The 22348-nt window shown below is 42.8% G+C and overlaps 1 protein-coding gene across 1 annotated transcript in view; it reads right to left on the bottom strand.

The window, feature by feature from the left end:
- The window catches only part of LOC126424706 (ice-structuring glycoprotein-like), a 103457-nt gene extending 90051 nt beyond the window's left edge, over nt 1-13406 (bottom strand). The window contains exons 1-3 of the mRNA XM_050087429.1: nt 13267-13406; nt 5156-5302; nt 2716-3032 (exon numbers count right to left, since the gene is read on the bottom strand). Of these exons, the coding sequence (XP_049943386.1) occupies nt 2716-3032; nt 5156-5302; nt 13267-13281 (479 nt within the window). The 5' untranslated portion in view covers nt 13282-13406. The remainder of the gene's footprint in view (nt 1-2715; nt 3033-5155; nt 5303-13266) is intronic.
- Nucleotides 13407-22348: the final 8942 nt, after the last annotated feature.

Raw genomic sequence — 22348 nt, forward strand, 5'->3', positions numbered from 1 at the left:
ACTATGAGATGTAATGTATTGCGAATACATAGAAAGAAGGATCCTTTATTGTATGATTATATGATATCGGAACAAACACTGGTAGCAGTTACTTCTGTAAAATATCTGGGAGTATGCGTGCGGAACGATTTGAAGTGGAATGATCATATAAAATTAATTGTTGGTAAGGCGGATACCAGGTTAAGATTCATTGGGAGAGTGCTTAGAAAATGTAGTCCATCAACAAAGGAGGTGGCTTACAAAACACTCGTTCGACCTATACTTGAGTATTGCTCATCAGTGTGGGATCCGTACCAGATCGGTCTGACGGAGGAGATAGAGAAGATCCAACGAAGAGCGGCGCGTTTCGTAACAGGGTTATTTGGTAACCGTGATAGCGTTACGGAGATGTTTAATAAACTCAAGTGGCAGACTCTGCAAGAGAGGCGCTCTGCATCGCGGTGTAGCTTGCTCGCCAGGTTTCGAGAGGGTGCGTTTCTGCATGACGTATCGAATATATTGCTTCCCCCTACTTATGCCTCCCGAGGAGATCACGAATGTAAAATTAGAGAGATTAGAGCGCGCACGGAGGCTTTCAGACAGTCGTTCTTCCCGCGAACCATACGCGACTGGAACAGGAAAGGGAGGTAATGACAGTGGCACGTAAAGTGCCCTCCGCCACACACCGTTGGGCGGCTTGCGGAGTATCAATGTAGATGTAGATGTAGATGTAGAGATATGGCCTCACGCAAGATATCCGGGCTCATAATACCCATGGTATTCAGATACAATCTGAATACCATGGGTATTCTGAGCCCGGGTATCTTGCGTGAGGCCATATCTCTACATCTACATCTACATCTACATTGATACTCCGCAAGCCACCCAACGGTGTGAATGTTTGCTCCGAAATTGGTTGAGCTGCATTCGGGTTTGAAACTGCAATCGACAAGCCGTGTTACTCGTCAGTGGCTCATGTTGGGTAGTACACTTTTAAGACCACTCTTCTTAAGCCGTATTAAATGGCTGCATGTGGTACATCGTTCCTTGTAGACACGCTAGGTGCACTTCCTTGATCCACTATCAAATCTGGTAACTTCATTAACGGTGCCATTACGAGCACGATAACTCACGATGGCTCTTTTCTGTCATTCAGTCAGGTCTCCGCGTAGCTCCATGCTTCCGATTTGAATTTTCGTAAGTCCCACTCATAGGAAAAGCATGCAGCGAGTAAAGCATTGGAGGAGATGGAAGGGAATCACCCAAAACTATGGCTAGAAGAAATTTCCACAGTAAGTTGTCCTAGAACTCGCACTCAACGGACTCTAACAAAACAAAAGGCATCATACCTGATCATTTTACCATCTACTACGTTGGTTTTTTATTCATTAGCATCCCAAGCTTACTGCTACACCGATGATCCAAAACATTCTGACCACCTGCTTAATAGCGTGTTGTTCCACATTTTAAACATGGTAAAACAGAGATACTGCTTGGCATGGGTTCTACAAGTCCTTCCCAGGATTCCAGAATTATGTGGCACATATCAAGTAATTCCCGCAACTTACGGGATGGTGGTTTACAGGCATATAACCAGGGCATAATATAGAACAGGCCCATTTGACGCCCAAGACATCAATGTGAGTTCACTGTAATGCCCCTGAAACCACTGTATCCCAATTATGCCTCACCGGCCTGCATCTGTGGTGCGATGTATGTCCCGTGCAGCAATTTGGCTATATGACGGAAAGTAAGGACCCAAGAAGAAATCCGATTCATTTGGCAGGCGACACGTTTGTATCGATGCACGGTCAAAACTCAGTGATCGTGTGCCCACTGCACTCAACTGACGACGTCGGTGGGTCCATACAGGAACGACTAGGGGGCGTTTGATGTGGAACTCGATGTTCAAGAAAGGCTTTTGAAAGATGTGCTCCAAAACACTTGTGTCTGGACCGGCACTGTACTCTGCCACCACACCTGCCACAGATTGCTGCCAGTCCTGGATTACACAGTGGGGGATCGAACCTCTACATTTTGTGATGAGATGTGGTCGTCCAATACCATACAGCCTTTTCGTTATTTCACTGTAGTTCAACCATTGTCCCTGGGTGCTCACGCCAGTAGTACGCCAACAGACAACCAGCTTGGCCGTTTCAGAGATTTCCGTTTCCTGCCGCTGCGCCACAGCAATGTACCCTTTGTCGAAACCGCTTATACCAGCGGATTTCCACATTTTCGGCCCCTATAATGGCTGCCAATTCGTTTCTGTTCAGCTTATATTCTTTCCTTATTGCCTCACGTGCTTGAAACATCACGAGGAGGCATTCAAACTCACGGTGCGGTGTGAGCATAATGTTTTGGCTCATCAGTGTGTGTGTGTGTGTGTGTGTGTGTGTGACAGCTAATCAACAACAATAGAGTGCTTTGCCTATAGAATGGTCCATTTTTAGCCATAATTATGGTGCTAATGATCCCAGCTGTTATCTTCCCGCTCCCTCCTCGAAATGAATCTCAGTGTTGGACACAAATAACCTCTATTTCACAAGAAGACCTTTACTACGTGACATATGAAAATGACACAGACTATCAGTGATCATAGTTAGATAGAAATTTGGGAACTGTTACATTAACATGCCACTGACTTGACATCATAAAAACAATACTTCACTCGGCCTGAAGACTACTCAGACCAAACGTCGTCTCCCATTAGCTTCCTGACTGAAAACTACTCACCTAGCATAGGAGTAGGAAGGTGCCGCATAAGAGATGGCGGGGGCAGCAGCATGGTAGGAAACAGCGGGGGCAGCTGCGTAGGACACAGCGGGGGCGGCTGCTACTCTTGCGATGGCGGGGGCCGCGTAGGAGACGGCGGGAGCGGCGTAGCTGACGGCGGGTGCGGCGTAGCTAACTGCGGGGGCGGCGGCTGTGTAGGCGGTGTAGGCAGGGGCTGCGGCTGCGTAGCTGACGGCGGGGGCGGCGTAGCTGACGGAGGGGGCAGCGTAGCTCACTGAGGGGGCGGCGTAGCTGACGGCAGGGGCGGCGTAGCCAATCTGAGGAAGCAAAACAATTGTAAGCGCACAATGATTCTCTGTATGGAAACTGGATCTAAGATTTGATTGAGTAGCTGAGATATTGACGAGGAATTACTTATCTGTCAGCCGTTCGTAGCTAACAGTGATGTGCTATGAGAAACAAGTAGAAAGTTATAATTCAGAGTTAATTCTTCACTTAAATAGCATCCAAGAGTACTACGTTACTTTCGGGACATACTAGTAATAGAGAGAGAAAGAAAATTGTGGGTCATTTGAACCTACCAGTACTAGAAGTCACATTCGTTTTTTGATGTTATAATGATGTGTATGATGTCATAAGCTGCTAAAACGAAGGAGAGCGAAACACTGTTAATGGTATTTGAATATATAAATATTATCTTTTTGTTATGTAGGTTGTGGTGCCGGGCCGGCCGCGGTGGTCTATCGGTTCTGGCGCTGCAGTCCGGAACCGCGGGACTGCTACGGTCCCAGGTTCGAATCCTGCCTCGGGCATGGGTGTGTGTGATGTCCTTACGTTAGTTAGGTTTAAGTAGTTCTAAGTTCTAGGGGACTTATGACCTAAGATGTTGAGTCCCATAGTGCTCAGAGCCATTTTTTTGTGGTGCCGGACTAAGCTGTTCCGTGGTCAGACGTGTAGGTTACATTGAAAGGTTAGATTTTTGTTGAGAGTTAGAAAAGCAAAGGTTCGTCAATATGAAAACTTAGTCGTGCTGACATATTGATTTTTAGTAAACACCTTTACCTAGATTAGGTTGAGAGGTGGCAGACTGGCGTGAGCTGGCAAAGTGTAGCTAAAAGTTTCAGTTAGTCCGTAATTATCTGTATCTGAGTATAGGTCTGGACTCACTCTGTTTCCCTATTGGAGCTCATTTTCTATTACTAATCATGAAATTTCATTATATACTGGTATATAATAATTTTCTGTGATGAGATGTTCCCCCTACCATTGGAGCTGGCGATAGTGAATCATAGAATTATGTTAATGACTGTCAACTTCTATGTAAGAGGCTCAACGTTAGACAGAGAGTAAGAGGTATATGTGTTCCAAGCTCTTCATGTTCTCAAGACCTAAACATCTTTACTGTTTGGGGAACTTGAAAGCTCTCATATATCAAACTGCGATACAGGATGTAGAGTTAGTTTATTGCCTGGTTATGGAAGTCTGTAAAACCAGTCACAATATGTGGTGTCTATTCTTTTCGACATGTCTGAAAGGACAAACAAAATTCTTGATCATGCAGCCATATACGCTCCAGCACAAATTTTCAACTTTCCCAATTGATGTATGTCAGTGCACAATGGCAGCTAAAGTCTTCATTGCGTTTTATAAATTCCAAGTTTTATGAGTGCATCCGTTACTCAAATAAATGACGATTTGATGCATGTATCAATACAGAAGAAAGACATTTTGAATATTTTGAGTAAGGAAGAATATTATATGCTGTGCTAATATATATTCTTCCTCCGTATTCCTATTATTAATGTACTATGAAAATTTGTATAAACTGGTCTCAAACATGGGAATACAGCTTTTCTGGACGTATATCGACATGTTCTCTTTCTGTATATGCTACTGTTATCATTTGGAGGTTGTAAACATTCTTGTTACTCACAGGGATGTTAGTGAAATATCGTGATCGAACTCATAATTACAAGAGAATTGTAAGAATGGTGAGAAGGGTAAGTTTATTGAAATTAAAATTGAAGAAAGTACAAGAAACCGATAACAACAGGTATAGGTGAACAGAGTGAAGAAAAGTATACATATGTGCTAGGCGAGAAGGAAAAGAGAATTAAAAGTGAAATAAAGTGTAATGGGAAAGGAAGGGAAGGGAAAGAATACGATAAGACTAGGAGCCAAAGTGTTGGGGAAGGAAAACAGAATCTGACAATAGTTTCAGAGAAGACGGAATACCTTCAATGTATTGTGATTGTAATGGATCTATGGTTCGAAAATATGGTTTATGCCTCCGATTGTATGTAGGAGAGGAAGATATCAAATCGAAACTGACAGAAATAACTGGGATTTGGCTGTATTATCAGTGTATTTGTTGGGACTAGTAAAGTGGTGGATGACATTTTGACACGCCAGGTGTTCGGTCAGTAATTCCTGTACTCACCGAGTGAGCGCCGTATGCGTAGGCCGGAGCAGCTGCGTAGCCACCGTATCCCAGACCCAGCAGTCCCCTCTTCTCTTGCTTCTTTTCTGCCGTCGCCTCCTTGTTCTCCACAGCCTGGGCGCACACGGCGACGGCGAAAAGGATCACCTGCAGCAGAAAATAATGGCGACCTCCGATCATTACGTGCGTGAAATAATCAACAGTCTACTTATAGCTAGGGTGAGCACAGTGCGCAAACGCAATCATATATAGTGTCAAAGTCCAGCGGCAAACTGGATACTGATCTGCTTAGGATTCAGAGTGAGTTCCTGTAAATGCCATTAAATTCAACCTCTACTCTTTCTTCTGTTCTGTTGCACCTCAACAGAACAATTTAATCAAGAATTCACATTCATTCAGAGCTCTAGTGGTAAGGACATCATGCAAAAGTAGCTCAATATTGGTCTTCCACAAGGCTCTATCTTGGCTCCTCTGCTTTTTATCATGTTTATCGCTGATACGCCTGCGACAGAACAAGGAAATTAAGAAAACATGTTCTAACAAATAATTTGTTTAGCATCGCTGACTATTTCCATAAACGGAACCTCCATTCCACTTCAACTAAGACAGATTTCACCTGAAGCATACACTTGCATATCTGGAGTTCAGAATACCCTTCATCACTTGAATATTGGGCTCCATAAGGTTCCCTTCATCATTGTCACCTTAACCAAAAAAAAAAAAAAGAAAAGAAAAAGCTCGTACCTATCTAGAAGCTACTTAGGAAGGGCGTTTGGCTGTAAGGAGCACCTGACAGAGACAAATCCAAAGCTCTGTACATCATACAGAAGCTATGTGACTCCACATGAGACTCCACGGCATCTACGTTATGAACAATATCTTTGGTTTTTTCATCAGCAGAAAACTGCTGCCCCTTCTGCCATAACAGCCCTCTCACCAAGAAAATAGATAGGCAAGATTAGGAACACTCCCACCTTCTGCCTGGCATTCCTAAGTCACATACCGATGACATCAGCAGTTTGATCCCATTACACCTTACCACAAATTTCTAAATTTCCTAAGTCACATAACTCAACCAAACTGCGGAAACAGCAAGCACTTATTGGAAATTCAAAAAAAGAAAAAAATTCAAAGCAGTCAACGATTTCCTGTTCATTCGTTCTCAGATTACCAAAATTTTAAACGATTCCGTTCTATAAAACTACCATCTGCGGATTCTATGAGCATAAAATCTTTTCTTCTTGCCATTGTTTTGCAAATATTTCTTTCTTCACAGATTCTGCGGAGAACCACGTCATTTCTTACCTTATCAGTCCACCAAATTTTCAACATTCTTCTATAGTACCACGTCTGAAATGATTCGAGTCTCTTCTGTTCCGGTTTTTTTCATAGTCCATGTTTCACTACCATACAATGTTGTGCTCAAAATGTACCTTCTCACTTATTTCTTCCTCAAATTAATGGCTATGTTTGATACAAATAGACTTCTCTTGGCCAGAAATGCCCTTTTTGCCAGTGCTAGCCTGCTTCTGATGACCTCCTTGCTCCATTTGTCATGGGTTACTTTGCTGACTATGTGGCAGAATTCTTTAACTTCATCTACTTCGTGATACCGGTATGAAGTTTCTCGCGGTTCTCATTTCCTCTACTTCTCATTACTAAGAGGGCAACCTGACGACGTCCATAATACGACTGATAGTTTAGTTAAGTGTTTTCGTAACGCAGACGTTTCTTTATCAATGCTATTCGTAGATCACGTCAAAAAGAAGCACTATTGGACTTAACATTTGAGGTCATCAGTCCCCTAGACTTAGAACTACTTAAACCTAACTAACCTAAGGACATCACACACATCCATTCCCGAGGCACGATTCGAACCTGCGACCGTAGCAGCTGCGCGATTCCGGAGTGAAGCCCCTAGAACCACTCGGCCGCAGCGGCCGGCGTAGCTTACGTCCATTCTTGTGATTTGTAATAATGTCACACGATAGATAAATACATCTACAGTGTAGATACGGTAGAGCGAAAGCTTTCTTTATGAATGATCAGAGAAATCAGTCTCCTCGGCGGGACTGTTGTGGAATCGTTTTACCAGATAGTGATGTCGAAGATGACTCGCAATATCCAGTAGTCTGTAACATCGAGCCGCGTCAAAAAGGTGCCGCTTCATTGAGGGAGTCTTTCAGCGTCTCTTATCAAAGTAACGGATGGGTAAAGTGTAACGAGACTCTAGGTGGCTGGAGCCGAATGCGATAACCGTTGGCGTCTTTCGAGAGTGCCGTCTGAAAGCAACGACAGATGTCCGAACATGAATAATGGGAGCTGAGACGACCGCGTCCCGGAGTTTTACAATCACGTATTCTTCAGCCTGCTGTAAATCTCTGATGTCGAATCGTAGGTCTCTGGTCAGCTGCAGAGGAAGTGAACCCCCAGCCCCAAGATCTTCTTGCAAGCACAAAAAACAGCTTTGCTTCGTTCGTTATAGGTTTGTTTGTCGTCCCACCTAGGCCCAATCAAACAGAAGGATGACTTTTTGGTACCAATGCATCTCTTTTATGAAGACAGGATCGTTCAAAAATTTCAGCGGTTTCTAACCGTGCCACTGCTTAGGTTGAGGCAGTATAATGATAGATTCCTCACCGAATTCTGGTACTTAATTGTTCGTAGGCTTGGGCGGGATACGTGGGGCTCATTTTCAGGTGTCTGCCAGTGCAAGGTTTACAGCACATCCTTGACGTCATCCCCTGTGTCAAACAAATTGCGACCGTTCGTGCTGCTCTTCTTTGTATAAGGGGTGTCTCAACGCTCGTGTGTCCAATCGAAACATGTGGTAGTAGGTCCACAACCGATTATATTGAGGTACAGAACCAGTGGTCTGAAATGCATATTTATTGTGATATGGACATACACCGCATGAGAACTAAGTAACTTATAGTAAATGTTCAAAGTGACGACCGCTAGTCTCAATGCATGCATGGCGGCAGCACTGAAATTCTGCCGTACTCTCTCAAATATCCTTCTACATCTACATCCACATCTACGTTTATACTCCGCAAGCCACCCAACGGTGTGTGGCGGAGGGCACTTTACGTGCCACTGTCATTACCTCCCTTTCCTGTTCCAGTCGCGTACGGTTCGGGGGAAGAACGACTGTCTGAAAGCCTCCGTGCGCACTCTAATCTCTCTAATTTTACATTCGTGATCTCCTCGGGAGGTATAAGTAGGGGGAAGCAATATATTCGATACCTCATCCAGAAACGCACCCTCTCGAAACCTGGCGAGCAAGCTACACCGCGATGCAGAGCGCCTCTCTTGCAGAGTCTGCCACTTGAGTTTATTAAACATCTCCGTAACGCTATCACGGTTACCAAATAACCCTGTGACGAAACGCGCCGCTCTTCTTTGGATCTTCTCTATCTCCTCCGTCAGACCGATCTGGTACGGATCCCACACTGATGAGCAATACTCAAGTATAGGTCGAACGAGTGTTTTGTAAGCCACCTCCTTCGTTGATGGACTACATTTTCTAAGCACTCTCCCAATGAATCTCAACCTGGTACCCGCCTTACCAACAATTAATTTTATATGATCATTCCACTTCAAATCGTTCCGCACGCATACTCCCAGATATTTTACAGAAGTAACTGCTACCAGTGTTTGTTCCGCTATCATATAATCATACAATAAAGGATCCTTCTTTCTATGTATTCGCAATACATTACATTTGTCTATGTTAAGAGTCAGTTGCCACTCCCTGCACCAAGTGCCTATCCGCTGCAGATCTTCCTGCATTTCGCTACAATTTTCTAATGCTGCAACTTCTCTGTATACTACAGCATCATTCGCGAAAAGCCGCATGGAACGTCCGACACTATCTACTAGGTCATTTATATATATTGTGAAAAGCAATGGTCCCCTAACACTCCCCTGTGGCACGGCAGAGGTTACTTTAACGTCTGTAGACGTCTCTCCATTGATAACAACATGCTGTGTTCTGTTTGCTAAAAACTCTTCAATCTAGCCACACAGCTGGTCTGATATTCCGTAGGCTCTTACTTTGTTTATCACGCGACAGTGCGGAACTGTATCGAACGCCTTCTGGAAGTCAAGAAAAATAGCATTTACCTGGGAGCCTGTATCTAATATTTTCTGGGTCTCATGAACAAATAAAGCGAGTTGGGTCTCACACGATCGCTGTTTCCGGAATCCATGTTGATTCCTACAGAGTAGATTCTGGGTTTCCAAAAACGACATGATATTCGAGCAAAAAACATGTTCTAAAATTCTACAACAGATCGACGTCAGAGATATAGGTCTATAGTTTTGCGCATCTGCTCGACGACCCTTCTTGAAGACTGGGACTATCTGCGCTCTTTTCCAATCATTTGGTATCCTCCGTTCCTCTAGAGACTTGCGGTACACAGCTGTTAGAAGGGGGGCAAGTTCTTTCGCGTACTCTGTGTAGAATCGAATTGGTATCCCGTCAGGTCCAGTGGACTTTCCTCTATTGAGTGATTCAAGTTGTTTTTCTATTCCTTGGACACTTATTTCGATGTCAGCCATTTTTTCGTTTGTGCGAGGATTTAGAGAAGGAACTGCAGTGCGGTCTTCCTCTGTGAAACAGCTTGGTGTCTATTGTAGCAGTAGCCAGACAGCTTGAATCCTAGCAACGGGGTCTTCATCCGGTTCTACGGGGTTTCATCCATCAACGACTTGTCGCAGTGACACAGGTGCGAGATCCAGCGATCGCGCTGGCGTTGGGTCAGTGCAGTCCAAATGGTGAGGGTGCGTTTTGTTCAGGTACATTTTAACATCGAAGTGGGCTGATGCACCGTATTGTTGAAGCCACATCCTTTCGCGGACAGGAAGGGGCACAGTCTTCAAGAACTGCATGCATTGAGAAGGGCAACTGTCACTTTCAGCAGTTATTATGAGCTACGTTCCTGTTATTCGGTGTACCCTCTGTATGTGCATAACACGATACAAAAGCGTTTCCGACCATTGGTTTCCTGTCTCAATATAATCAGCTGTGGAACCACTGAAGTCAGTTTCAATTAGACCAAAACGGTTTAAGATACCCTGTATGTTCAAAATTCACTTTTCGTCTTGTTTAGTAGGGGCCTCCACACAATAGCAGTAAGATAGGTCAAACGAGAGTTTCGTAAAAATTCTCCTTTATAGACTTATTGTGTTTTCCTCAGAATGGTACCAATGAACCGAGGTGTACCACGTGTTTTACCTACCATTCAGCCTATACGAGGTGCGGCTAGAAAAAAACCGGACTGATACTGGAAAAAACATTTATTTACAATTATTTACGATTTCATGTTATCTCCTTCAATGTACTCTCCTCCTCGGTCTGTCCACCGCTCCATACGAATTTTCCACTGTTCATAGCAATGCTGCAGAGCATTTTCGGTAAGTCCATACATTACTTCCGTCGCTTTTTCTTTTACTGCTTGAACAGTATCAAATCTAGTTCCTTTCAAAGCTGACTTGACTTTAGGGAAAAGAAAAGTCACAGGGGGCCAAATCAGGTGAGTAGGGTGGATGATCTAAGATGGGAATGTTGTGTTTTGCCAAAAACCATTTTCACTGACAACGCACTGTGAGCCGGGGCATTGTCTTGGTGAAGGATCCATGACTTTTTTCTCCACAAATCGTTCCGTTTTCTCCGTACTCGCTCACGTAGGGTAGCCAGGACGCTAATGTAGTAATGCTGATTCACTGTTTGTCCCTCTGGTACCCAATCAATGTGCACAATCCCTTTGATGTCAAAAAAAAAAAAAAAACAATCATCATTGCCTTGAATTTCGATTTTGACATTCGGCCATCTTTAAATCGTTTAAACCACTCAAACACTTGTGTTCGCGATAAACAATCATCGCCGTACACTTGTTGTAACATTACGAACGTTTCACTTGCAGATTTTCCTAGTTTGAAACAAAATTTGATGTTAACACGCTGTTCTTTATGTACACTCTTTCTTTACACTCAACATTTTCCGACGCACAGACAAAACGTCAACTAATTAAAACAGACGCCACGGGCAGGCTGAGTGCAGGAGGCAGATGAAACTCGAGCAGTAGGCGGAGCGAGAGTCACGTGACAGGCCACGCGACTTTCAGCCTTATTGCATTCGTTTTATTGTTTCACCAGTACTAGTCCGGTTTTTTTCTAGCCACACCTCGTATAATCGTCCCATTTCCTATCCCTTCAAATTGTTTTGGTGAAGTAATTATATGAATTGACGGATTGTAACTGTGACTCATTGATCGTGAATCATCCGTACTCTAAAAATAGCATACTATATTTTTGGATTTTTAGGGTATTAAATTATACGTTTATGAACACATGGAAAAGCTGACAATCATAGCTTTACTCGTAATTGTATGATCTGACTATATTTCTGCCACATTTTTCGTGCAGTACTTCACTGTCATAGGTAAAAGTGTGAAATCATTGTTAATATTGCGTGCCTGCGCTTTTGTGTAGCAACATCTTTCACAGGATCACGCATACAGTTATTTCAACACAAGTCAAAGACCCTCAATCCAAGATAACATCTCACATACTACTTGATAAGAGACCCTCATTTCTGAAAAGTAGTTGTATCTCAAAAACGTCATGTTACGACTCAAACTATGTGCAACAAACTGCGTCATGCGCAACTTCACTCCCGACGTGCGTAGCCAGATCCATCTTCGCCAACACGACACCACGCAGCGCGGTACAGATGGGCACAACAATATGCCGAATAGACCGCTCAGGATTGGCAGCACGCTGTCTTCACCGGTGACTGTCGCATACACCTTCAACCAGACAATCGTCGGAGACGTGTTTCGAGGCAACCCGGTCAGGCTAAGAGCCTTAGACACACAGTCCAGCGAGTGCAACCAGGTGGAGGTTTCCTGCTGTTTTGGGGTGGCATTATGTGGGGCCGACGTACGCCGCTGGTGGTGATAGAAAGCGGTGTAACGGCTGTACGATACGTGAATGCTATCCTCCGACCAATAGTGCAACCATATCAGCAGCATATTGGCGAGACATTGGTCTTCGTGGACTACAATTTGCGCCTCCATAGTGCAGATCTTGTGAACGACCTCCTTCACGATAACGACATCGCTCGACTGTATTTGCCAGCATGTTCTCCAGAAGTGAACCCTATCGAAAGTGCCTGGGATTGATTGAAAAGGGCTGTTTATGAACGAGGTGACGCACCAACCACTCTGAGGGATCTACTCCGAATCGACGTTGACGAGTGGGCAATCTGCAGCAACAGTGCCTTGACGAACTTGTGGAAAGTATGCCACGACGAATACAAGCATGCATCAATGCAAGAGGACGTGCTACTGGGTATTAGAGGTACCGGTGTGCACAATAATCTGGACCATTAGTTCTGAATGTATCGCTGTATGGCGGTACAACATGCAATGTGTGGTTTTCATGAGCAATTGTCGGCCGGAGTGGCCGTGCGGTTCTAGGCGCTACAGTCTGGAGCCCCGTGACCGCTACGGTCGCAGGTTCGAATCCTGCCTCGGGCATGGATGTGTGTGATGTCCTTAGGTTAGTCAGGTTTAAGTAGTTCTAAGTTCTAGGGGACTGATGACCACAGAAGTTAAGTCCCATAGTGCTCAGAGCCATTTGAACCATGAGCAATTTTCTGTACAGGTTCCGGAACTCTCAGAACCGAGGTGATGGTAAACTTTTTTTGATATATATATATATATATATATATATATATATATATATATATATATATATATATATAGAGAGAGAGAGAGAGAGAGAGAGAGAGAGAGAGGGAGAGAGAGAGCATGAGCAGCGGTCCTGTCATACTTGCGGGGGGCTCTCCTGATGAAACTTGTTTACGACGAGCATTTACCGTAGAGATCAGAGTACCCGGTTCTCCTATCTTAAGTATTCGGGCCTTCTGTATATGGAAGAACCTATTTCGAATGTTTAGAACTTTGTAAACAGTCTGCAGTACCGTATGTAACGACAGCGCTAATGTATCCCTGAAAGATGAAGCTTAAGTATAGGCACGTGAAACAGTATTTGTGCACCAAACGGTAGCAACCGTCAACTGAAGCGAGTAATCGTGTACTTACGAGAGCGGCCTTCATGGTTGGTGGTTGTTGGCTGGGTGGTTGGCGTACGGATCACTGCTGCCCTGCGGGACTGATGTAGCTGAGCGGCTCGCGGCGGGTCCTTTTATACTCCGCCCCTTCCTTTCTCTTTCTCTTTGTCGCCCCGGCGACGGGTTATACAGGAATCCTGGCCCCGGGACCACGTGGTCGTCCGTCGCGGAAATCTGCCGCCCACCAGCGCCGCTCCGCGGACGTTTTGCGCACCTTTACACACACACACACACACACACACACACACATACTTCCCTGTCGGCAAGGGAGCACGAGTTACGGCCGGTGGGCACTTTTGCCATTGGACGACACAGCACGGTGCCGAGTTAATACGGCCACAAGGTCACGCCATCTGGAGTTGCCGACTACACGGGTGGGTTCCCTTATTACAAACGGATACGCACATGATTTGTTGAGCAGGCAAAAGCTGTGCAGTGTAAAGTGACGCAATATCGTTTGACCAATACAAAGGGCTTAGAAATAGGCATCCACGGCGCTGAAAAGCAACTCAAAAGCGTTAAAAAACAAGTTAGTCACCCAGTCGTGATGAGATTCTCCTGTTTTACAGGAAGTGTGGGAGACGGTGGCACTTGTACGCATGGACACGTTTACGAAAAGCACTTTTCTCGGGAACCATTTTTCCTACGGCGCTACCGACACGGCGGGTTGCTATATACCTTATATTATTACATCCACGGTCTCAACACATCAATCATCGTCAAAATAGCGATGGAAGATTAATACTGTCACCTGTTGAGGACCCACATGTACATCGTGGAGCCAGCTGTGTGTCCGCTATTGCAGGAACTTTTTGTGTTTCTGTGGAAGGTGAGCAAGTTTTGCTGTCTCATATATCGAAATTCCTTGGGAACATATCTTTTAGAATTGAGAAAAGACAAATGTATGTTCGTTTACAGTAGATGATTCTGATTTAAAATTTACATTTTTATAACGTGACGGCTTAAAAGTTACTACCGTAACTAATTCAAAATTCGCGACGAGATACGTTTAAGCAGTCCTGTTGGCACACTCTTATGCACTATTTTGCACAGTGTAAACAGGAAATTAGCGCTCATAATAGTCAAGGAAGCGTTAGAACATCGTCAGTTGGTAGCGTAGTCCAAAAAGCTGAAGACATGGGATACTTCAATTGACAAGGGATTTCAGATCGATTCCGTATCGCTGGATTTCCGGAAGGCTTTTAACACTGTACCACACAAGCCGCTCGTAGTGAAATTGTGTGCTTATGGAATATCGTCTCAGTTATGTGGCTGGATTAGTGATTCCTGTCAGAGAGGTCACAGTTGGTAGTAACTGACGGAAAGTCATTGAGTAAAACAGAAGTGATTTCTGGCGTTACCCAAGGTAGTGTTATGGGCCCTTTACTGTTCCTTATCTATATAAACGATTTGGGAGACAATCTTTGCAGCCATCTTAGGTTGATAGCAGATGACGTTGTCGTTTATCTACTAATAAAGTCATCAGAAGATCAAAACGAATTGCAAAACGATTTAGAGAAAATATCTGAATTGTGCGAAAAGTGGCAGTTGACCCTAAATGACGAAAGTGTGAGGTCATCCACATGTGTGCTAAAAGGAACTTGTGAAACTTCGGTTACACGATAAATAGGTCTAATCTAAAAGCCGTGCTAAATACCTAGGTGTTAGAATTACGAGCAACTTAAATTGGGAGGAAACAGAAAATATTGTGGGGAAGGTTAACCAAAGACCGCGTTTAATTTGGAAGGACACTTGGAAAATGTAATAGATCTAATAAGGAGACTGCTTACACTACGCTTGTCCATCCTCTTTTAGAATACTTCTGCTCGGTGTGGGATGCTTACCAAATAGGACTGACGGAGTACATCGAAAAAGTTCAAAGAAGGGCAGAACGTTTCGTATTATCACAGAAATGATACAGGATTTGAGCTGGACATCATTAGAAGAAAGGCGTTTTTCGTTGCGACGGAATCTTCTCACGAAATATCTATCTCCTTTTTTCTCGTTCGAATGTGAAAATATTTTGTTGACACCGACCTACATATGGAGAAACAAAATAAGGGAAATCAGATCTCGTGCGGAAAGATATAGGTGTTCGTTCTTTCCGCGCTGTACGAGATTGGAATAATTCTGAATTGTGAAGATGGTTCGATGAACCCTCTGCCAGGCACTTAAATGTGATTTGTACAGTATCCATGTAGATGTAGGTAGATGTAGATGAATAAAAAGAAGAAATTGCTAAAAAAACTTATGTCAATCTGAGACATAAGGATCAAGTTTTGTAAGAGCAAGGACCGATAAGGGGAAAATATTGGTAACAGCAAGAACAAACAAAAATTTCGATCGTCCTCCTTCTGTTGTCATTATTAGTGATCTGTCCAAAGCCTCTATGGTCTCCTGTCTTCTGCCATCCCCTGCCAGACCCATGTATTTTCCCTTCCTCTTTATGTCGTCCACCATCATGTATCTCGTTGCTCTTCTCAATCTCCTCTCACAAAGTAGTCCTTCCAAAGTGTCTGTTTGCTAGCACCCCGTCTCAATAAATGTCCCATTCAGCTTTCTTCCCTTTCTCTTACAACTCGCAACAGTCTGATGGAGAGAAAGAAAACGCCTTTGTATTTCTGCTTGAAACGATATAACCAATCAAAAACAAATCAAGAATAACGCCAGTGCTTTAGATGTCAAAGATGGGTTCACGACGACTGTGCCACAGGAAACATGTTTTTTTTTTGTGCATAGATTGCAACTCTAACACTGATGATTAAAAGACCATTTATTAGTATTCAGAATTCTACGTAGGCGATATTATGGTTACAGTTAGAAGTCCGGCATTTGTTTACTGCCAGAAAAACGTATCTTGATATTTTGAAAATTTCAGTTGCGTGTTTTGCTTACTCGTTATTGTGTGATGTGTGATGCATGAAAGTGACTCCTTAGGTGTGTAAATCCTCTCCATACCCGGGTAACGTTTACGCACTCGAACTTACACAAGATTATTTTCCACTCTTAAGTGTAGTGTCGAGTTAGAAGCACGTGTACCAAATTACAATTTAACATTCACGGTATAAGAACAAACAACTTTAAAATTGATAAATCAAACCAAAAACACTGAACAAATTCTGGAAAGAAGTCCACGTAAACGTGCCCCAGTGTCTCCTACTCCATTGACCCTGTACTCAGCTTGCATTTACAGCGAATTTCTCGCACGTCGCAAAGTTACATGCAACAAGATGAAATGGTAGATGACTCTACACAAGGAGCGTAAAAGAACGGACCAGCAGAATTACATACCAGTTTCCTTAAGGGGCTCCGGAACGCCCTATACTTGCAATGTTAAAATAACGCTTATAAATTACATCTTTCCTCACAAAGTATTTGAGGTAGAAAGTTGAACTTTTTACAGATTATTTATTGGAATATGGGCTACAACTTAACACAGGGATTTTACAAAATTTTAGTTCAGTTATTAAAGATGATTTTTTTTTTTCAATTGTAATGAAAATTCAAGACAATTTTTGCAATTTTTTATTTATATATTCAAAAATATACAGTTTTTTGGAAAAAGGCTATGTTAAATTATGCAGAAGGTACTGTGTAACATTTACTGAAAGTTTGAAACAAATATGTGCGGAAGATCCTTAGAAAATACGTAATTAGTATGAGAAAATAAAAGTTTTGGGAATCGAGCGATAAAGATTGGATTAACTTTTTAGTGCATTCCAGGTCCATAGGATGGATTATCTTCATCCTCTGCAAACTCCTCCTCCAGCTTCCTCTTGTTCATCCTCCTGTTTACTCTTGCTTGTATTTCTAGACTCTTTACAGCCCTGTCTGCAGCCCAAAGGCGTTCCTTGTCTAAAGCAAGCATCGCTCTTTGTTGTGTTCGTAGATTTTGCTACCATTTTCTTCAGTTGCAGTTACTGCAACACTGTTCCAAAAGGTGGTCATGTATGAACACTTATCACATTTCAGTTGTATTTCACTAGCAAGTCCTACGTGCTTTATTATGGAGAGTTCCAGACCAACTTCACTACAATGAATACATCTTGCACAGTTTGAAAAAATTCCTTTGAGAACCGACATATCAAATATTTCATTCACATCCGATTCGCCCATAACACATTCATAGTTTTCACTCATTGAACCAAGCTTCTTCTGTGAAGTATTTTCTTTCCCACTTTGACTGCTATGGGCAGGTGTACTTGAGAGGTTAGGTTCACTCACTTGGTTATCGTCTTTATTGTTTACAGTAATAACACATACCTTTGGCTTTCCAACATTTCTCCTTTTCTTAAAAGCCTTCAGAGGATTTCTAATAACTTTACTTTTACTCGTTATTATACTTCAACAAAACAGAGACTCAAGAAACAGAATTAATTACGAATATTTTCGAGATAACGACAGAGTAAATAAACATGAGACAATCGACAATCACACCAGCGATATATATTGAACCATCACAGGTTAGCCACAACACATACTTTATCTCACATCACTAAAATGTACCTGATGAACACGGACGTTAATAATAACACCATTTGACAGCAGTTTAACAGCGCCACAGTGGGTCACGCCCATGTAGAACACATTTCAAAAAAAATTTCAAAATAGTTGTAGTCTTCGGAATTGAATAAATTATATATCTATTAAAAGGTAATAGTCTGCAGATTCAGAAAACGCAAAAAAGTAAAATTTGAACTTTTCATGATTTTGAGCCTTTCCGGAGCCCCTTAACACCGGTATGCATGAGAATTATTGAACAATTTTTAAATTGGATTATAACAAATTTTCTCGAAGCATGAATGCTTCTGCCCACAAATCAATACAGATTGAGAAAGCTTCACTGTGTGGAACTCAGCTTTCATTTTTCTCGAACGATATTCTGCGAACAGTGAATCAAGGGAAACAGACAGCTGCCGTATTCCTAGATTTCCGGAAATCTTTTGGCACGGCGCCCCACAGGACATTGTTACCGAACGCCTAAGCGTGCGTAATTTATTCTCAGATACCTGACCGCTGCACGTAACAGAAACCAGTAAATTGTCTTGGTTGACCAGTCTTCATCAGACAAAAGAGTGACGTAAGCTGTGCCCCAAGAAACTGTGATAGTACAGAATGACTGGACAGAGTTTCTATTTGGTATGACGAATAGCAGCTTGCTGTACAGTAAATGCAAAAAGAAATATGCGCTAATGCACATCATGAGAGAGATTCGAATATTTTATAAGCAGTGTCCTGTTTGATACACTCACATCGGTTAATTATCTCACAGACATTTTATGTCATTGGAAAATATGGAAGAATTTTGTGACTGCTGTTTCAGCTCCTTTCTTAGTCAGTATTAGTTTTAGTAAGAAGTAACGAATGTCAGTGCTCCCCTCCTCTTGTAGCCATACAAATTACTTTCTTTTTCAAACGGCTGTGGATGATTTATGTCTAATTACACTAGGGAATATATATTTTGGTGTGAGATATTTGTCTTCGAAACTTAAGAAATAATAAGTGGAAGTAATATTTACATAAATAGCTAAATGTAAGAAAAGATATTATTCCTATAATTTATTTATTTATATTCCGAAAATATACAGCAAACAAGTCTTTAATTAAGACTTTCTTTCTAAATTGTGTACAAAACAATTTCAATCAAATTTCTCTCAATTTCTCCTAGGAAGCTAGAAAAATTTCAAGTTGTGGTGGTGGATGCAAAATGATGTACGTAATTGGCTATGTTTAGTTGGATGTTTTGGTGACGGAATGTCCATTTGTCAGATGTTCAGACTGTACCCATTCTTCTGTATACAAACCTCATCGCTCCTTCCAAAAGACCTATCGACGAGATATAAATTTCCTGGTATCACAGAGCGATAAACTGCCTGAGTGTGCCGTTTGGAATCATCCAGGGAAAAATTGTGGAGAATCTCCTCATTCCTCATCTGATCAGTCCACCGAAATTAAACATCCTTCTGAAGCACCACGTCTGGGAACCTCCGATTCTCTTCTTTCCCGCCTTCACCACAAATGTACATTCCCGTAGATTTATTCCGCGAATTGGGGATGGAGTTCTTTTATTGTGCCCTTTGTGTCTGTGCTCGGCTGCTTCCTATGTCCTCCTTTCAAGACAGTAGAAATTCTTCTCTACGCCTTCTTTGTGGTTCCCAATTTTGATGGCAATTTTACCACTAATCTAATTTTACCTATTCCTCATTACTCTCGTATTCCTTCGGTAGACTCCCAATGTCCTCTTTGGACTATCCATTCTGTGCAACACATTCAGCAGTTCTAATTCACTCTCACTAATGAACCATTGTCTTCACCACATTTTATTATTCATATCATAATACCGTCAGACTTCAAGAAGAATATAATAATTCCAATCCCAAAGAAAGCAGGTGTTGACAGATGTGAAAATTACCGAACTATCAGTTCACAGCTGCAAAGTACTAACGCGAATTCTTTACAGGCGAATGGAAAAACTGGTAGAAGCTGACCTCGGGGAAGATCAGTTTGGATTCCGCAGAAATGTTGGAACATATGAGGCAATACTGACCTTACGACATATCTTAGAAAATAAATTAAGGAAAGGCAAACCTACATTTCTAGCATTTGTAGACTTAGAGAAAGCTTTTGACAATGTTGACTCGAATACTCTCTTTCAAATTCTAAAGGTGGCAGGGTTAAAATACAGGGAGCGAAAGGCTATTTGCAATTTGTACAGAAAGCTGACGGCAGTTATGAGTCGAGGGACATGAAAGGGAAGCAGCGGTTGGGAAGGGAGTGAGACAGGGTTGTAGCCTGTCCCCCATGTTATTCAATCTGTATATTGAGCAAGCAGTAAAGGAAACAAAAGAAAAATTCGGAGTAGGTATTAAAGTGCATGGAGAAGAAATAAAAACGTTGAGGTGCACCGATGACATTGTAATTCTGTCAGAGACAGCAAAGGTCTTGGAAGAGCGGTTGAACGGAATGGACAGTGTCTTGAAAGGAGGATATAAGATGAACACCAACAAAAGCAAAACGAGGATAATGGAATGTAGTCGAATTACGTTGGGTGATGCTGAGGGAATTAGATTAGGAAATGAGACACTTATAGTAGTAAAAGTGTTTTGCTATTTGGGAAGCAAAATAACTGATGATGGTCGAAGTAGGAAGGATATATAATGTAGACTGGCAATGGCAAGGAAAGCGTTTCTGAAGAAGAGAAATTTGTTAACATCAAGTATAGATTTGTCAGGAAGTCGTTTCTGGAAGTATTTGTATGGAGTGTAGCCATGTATGGAAGTGAAACATTGACGATAAATAGTTTGGACAAGAAGAGAATAGAAGCTTTCGAAATGTGGTGCTACAGAAGAATGTTGAAGATTAGATGGGTAGATCACATAGCTAATGAGGAAGTATTGAATAGAATTGGGGAGAAGAGGAGTTTGTGGCATAACTCGACAAGAAGAAGGGACCGGTTGGTAGGACATGTTCTGAGGCATCAAGGGATTACAAATTTAGCATTGGAGGGCAGCGTAGAGGGTAACAATCGTAGAGGGAGACCAAGAGATGAATACACTAAGCAAATTCAGAAGGATGTAGGCTGCAGTAGGTACTGGGAGATGAAGAAGCTTGCACAGGATAGAGTAGCATGGAGAGCTGCATCAAACCAGTCTCAGGACTAAAGACAACAGCAACAACAACAACAACAACAACAACAACATCATTTCTTCCGAAATTTTAATCACATTCCCCAAAACTTGCCGTTATTGTCGTCACTACTTCTTCGATGTACAGATTGAACAGTAGGGTCCTAAGACAACATACCTGTCCTACAGACTCCCCAGCCCAAACACTTCGCTCTTGGTCTTCCACTCTTATGGTTTCCTCTTGGTTCTTGTACATATGGTTCTTGTACACATTTCGAACATGGGGCGGCATTTTATAGTGTACAAGGCCTTTTCCTCGTCGATAAATCCTATGAACCTGTCATGATATTTTTGTTAAGTCTTCCTTCCATTATCGTGCAAAACGTCAGGACTCCGTCTCTTGTGACTTTACCTCTCATTAAGCCAAATAGATCGTCACTTAATGGTTCCTCCGTTTCCCTTCTAATCTTCTGTAATTATTCTTGCAAGCATCTTGAATGGATGAGTTGTTATGGTGATAGTAAGATAGTTTTCGTACTTACCTGCAGCGTTGTGTGATGGTTTTCTTTCCAAATGTCTGTTGGTACACTATCTGTCCAAAAGTATCAGTTGACATAAATATCGGGAGTGTCCATCATTCGTCGTTGTAGCGGCTTGGCCTCTGCTGGGGATCTTCCAGGGAGGCGTCTGAATGCCTGTAGAGGATTGGCTACCAGTTCTTCCCCAAGCGCCGAAACGGCAGAAGATAGCGATGTTGGACACTGGCGGTTTTCTGATTCATTCCAAAGGCATTTGACATGGTGTCTCATTCCAGGCTGTTAACGAAGGTACAAGTATACGGAATTTCTTCACGGATATGTGAGTGGCACGAAGACTTCTTAAATAATATAACCCAATATGCTGCCCTCGACGAGTGTTCATCAGAGACAAGGGTATCGTGAGGAGTGCCCTGGAAAGTGTGACAGGAGCGCTTTTGTTCTCTATATACATAAATGATTTGGCAGGGAGGGCGGGCAGCAGTCTGTGGTTGTTTGTTGATGATGCCGTGTTGTACGGTAAGATGTCGAGGATAGCTGACCGTAGAAATATACACTCCGCCTTCAGGCCACGAGTGGCCTACCGGGACCATCCGACCACCGTGTCATCCTCGGTGGAGGATGCGGATAGGAGGGGCGTAGGGTCAGCACACCGCTCTCCTGGTCGTAAGATGGTATTCTTGACCGAAGCAGCTACTATTCGGTCGAGTAGCTCCTCAATTGGCATCACGAGGCTGAGTGCACCCCGAAAAATGGCAACAGCGCATGGCGGCTGGACGGTCACCCATCCAAGTGCCGACCACACCCGACAGCGCTTAATTTCGATGATCTCACTGGAGCCGGTGTAGCCACTGCGGCAAGGCCGTTGCCGTAGAAATATACAAGACAAACA

This window comes from Schistocerca serialis, chromosome 10 (genome assembly GCF_023864345.2).
Source record: "Schistocerca serialis cubense isolate TAMUIC-IGC-003099 chromosome 10, iqSchSeri2.2, whole genome shotgun sequence".
Lineage (NCBI taxonomy): Eukaryota > Metazoa > Arthropoda > Insecta > Orthoptera > Acrididae > Schistocerca > Schistocerca serialis.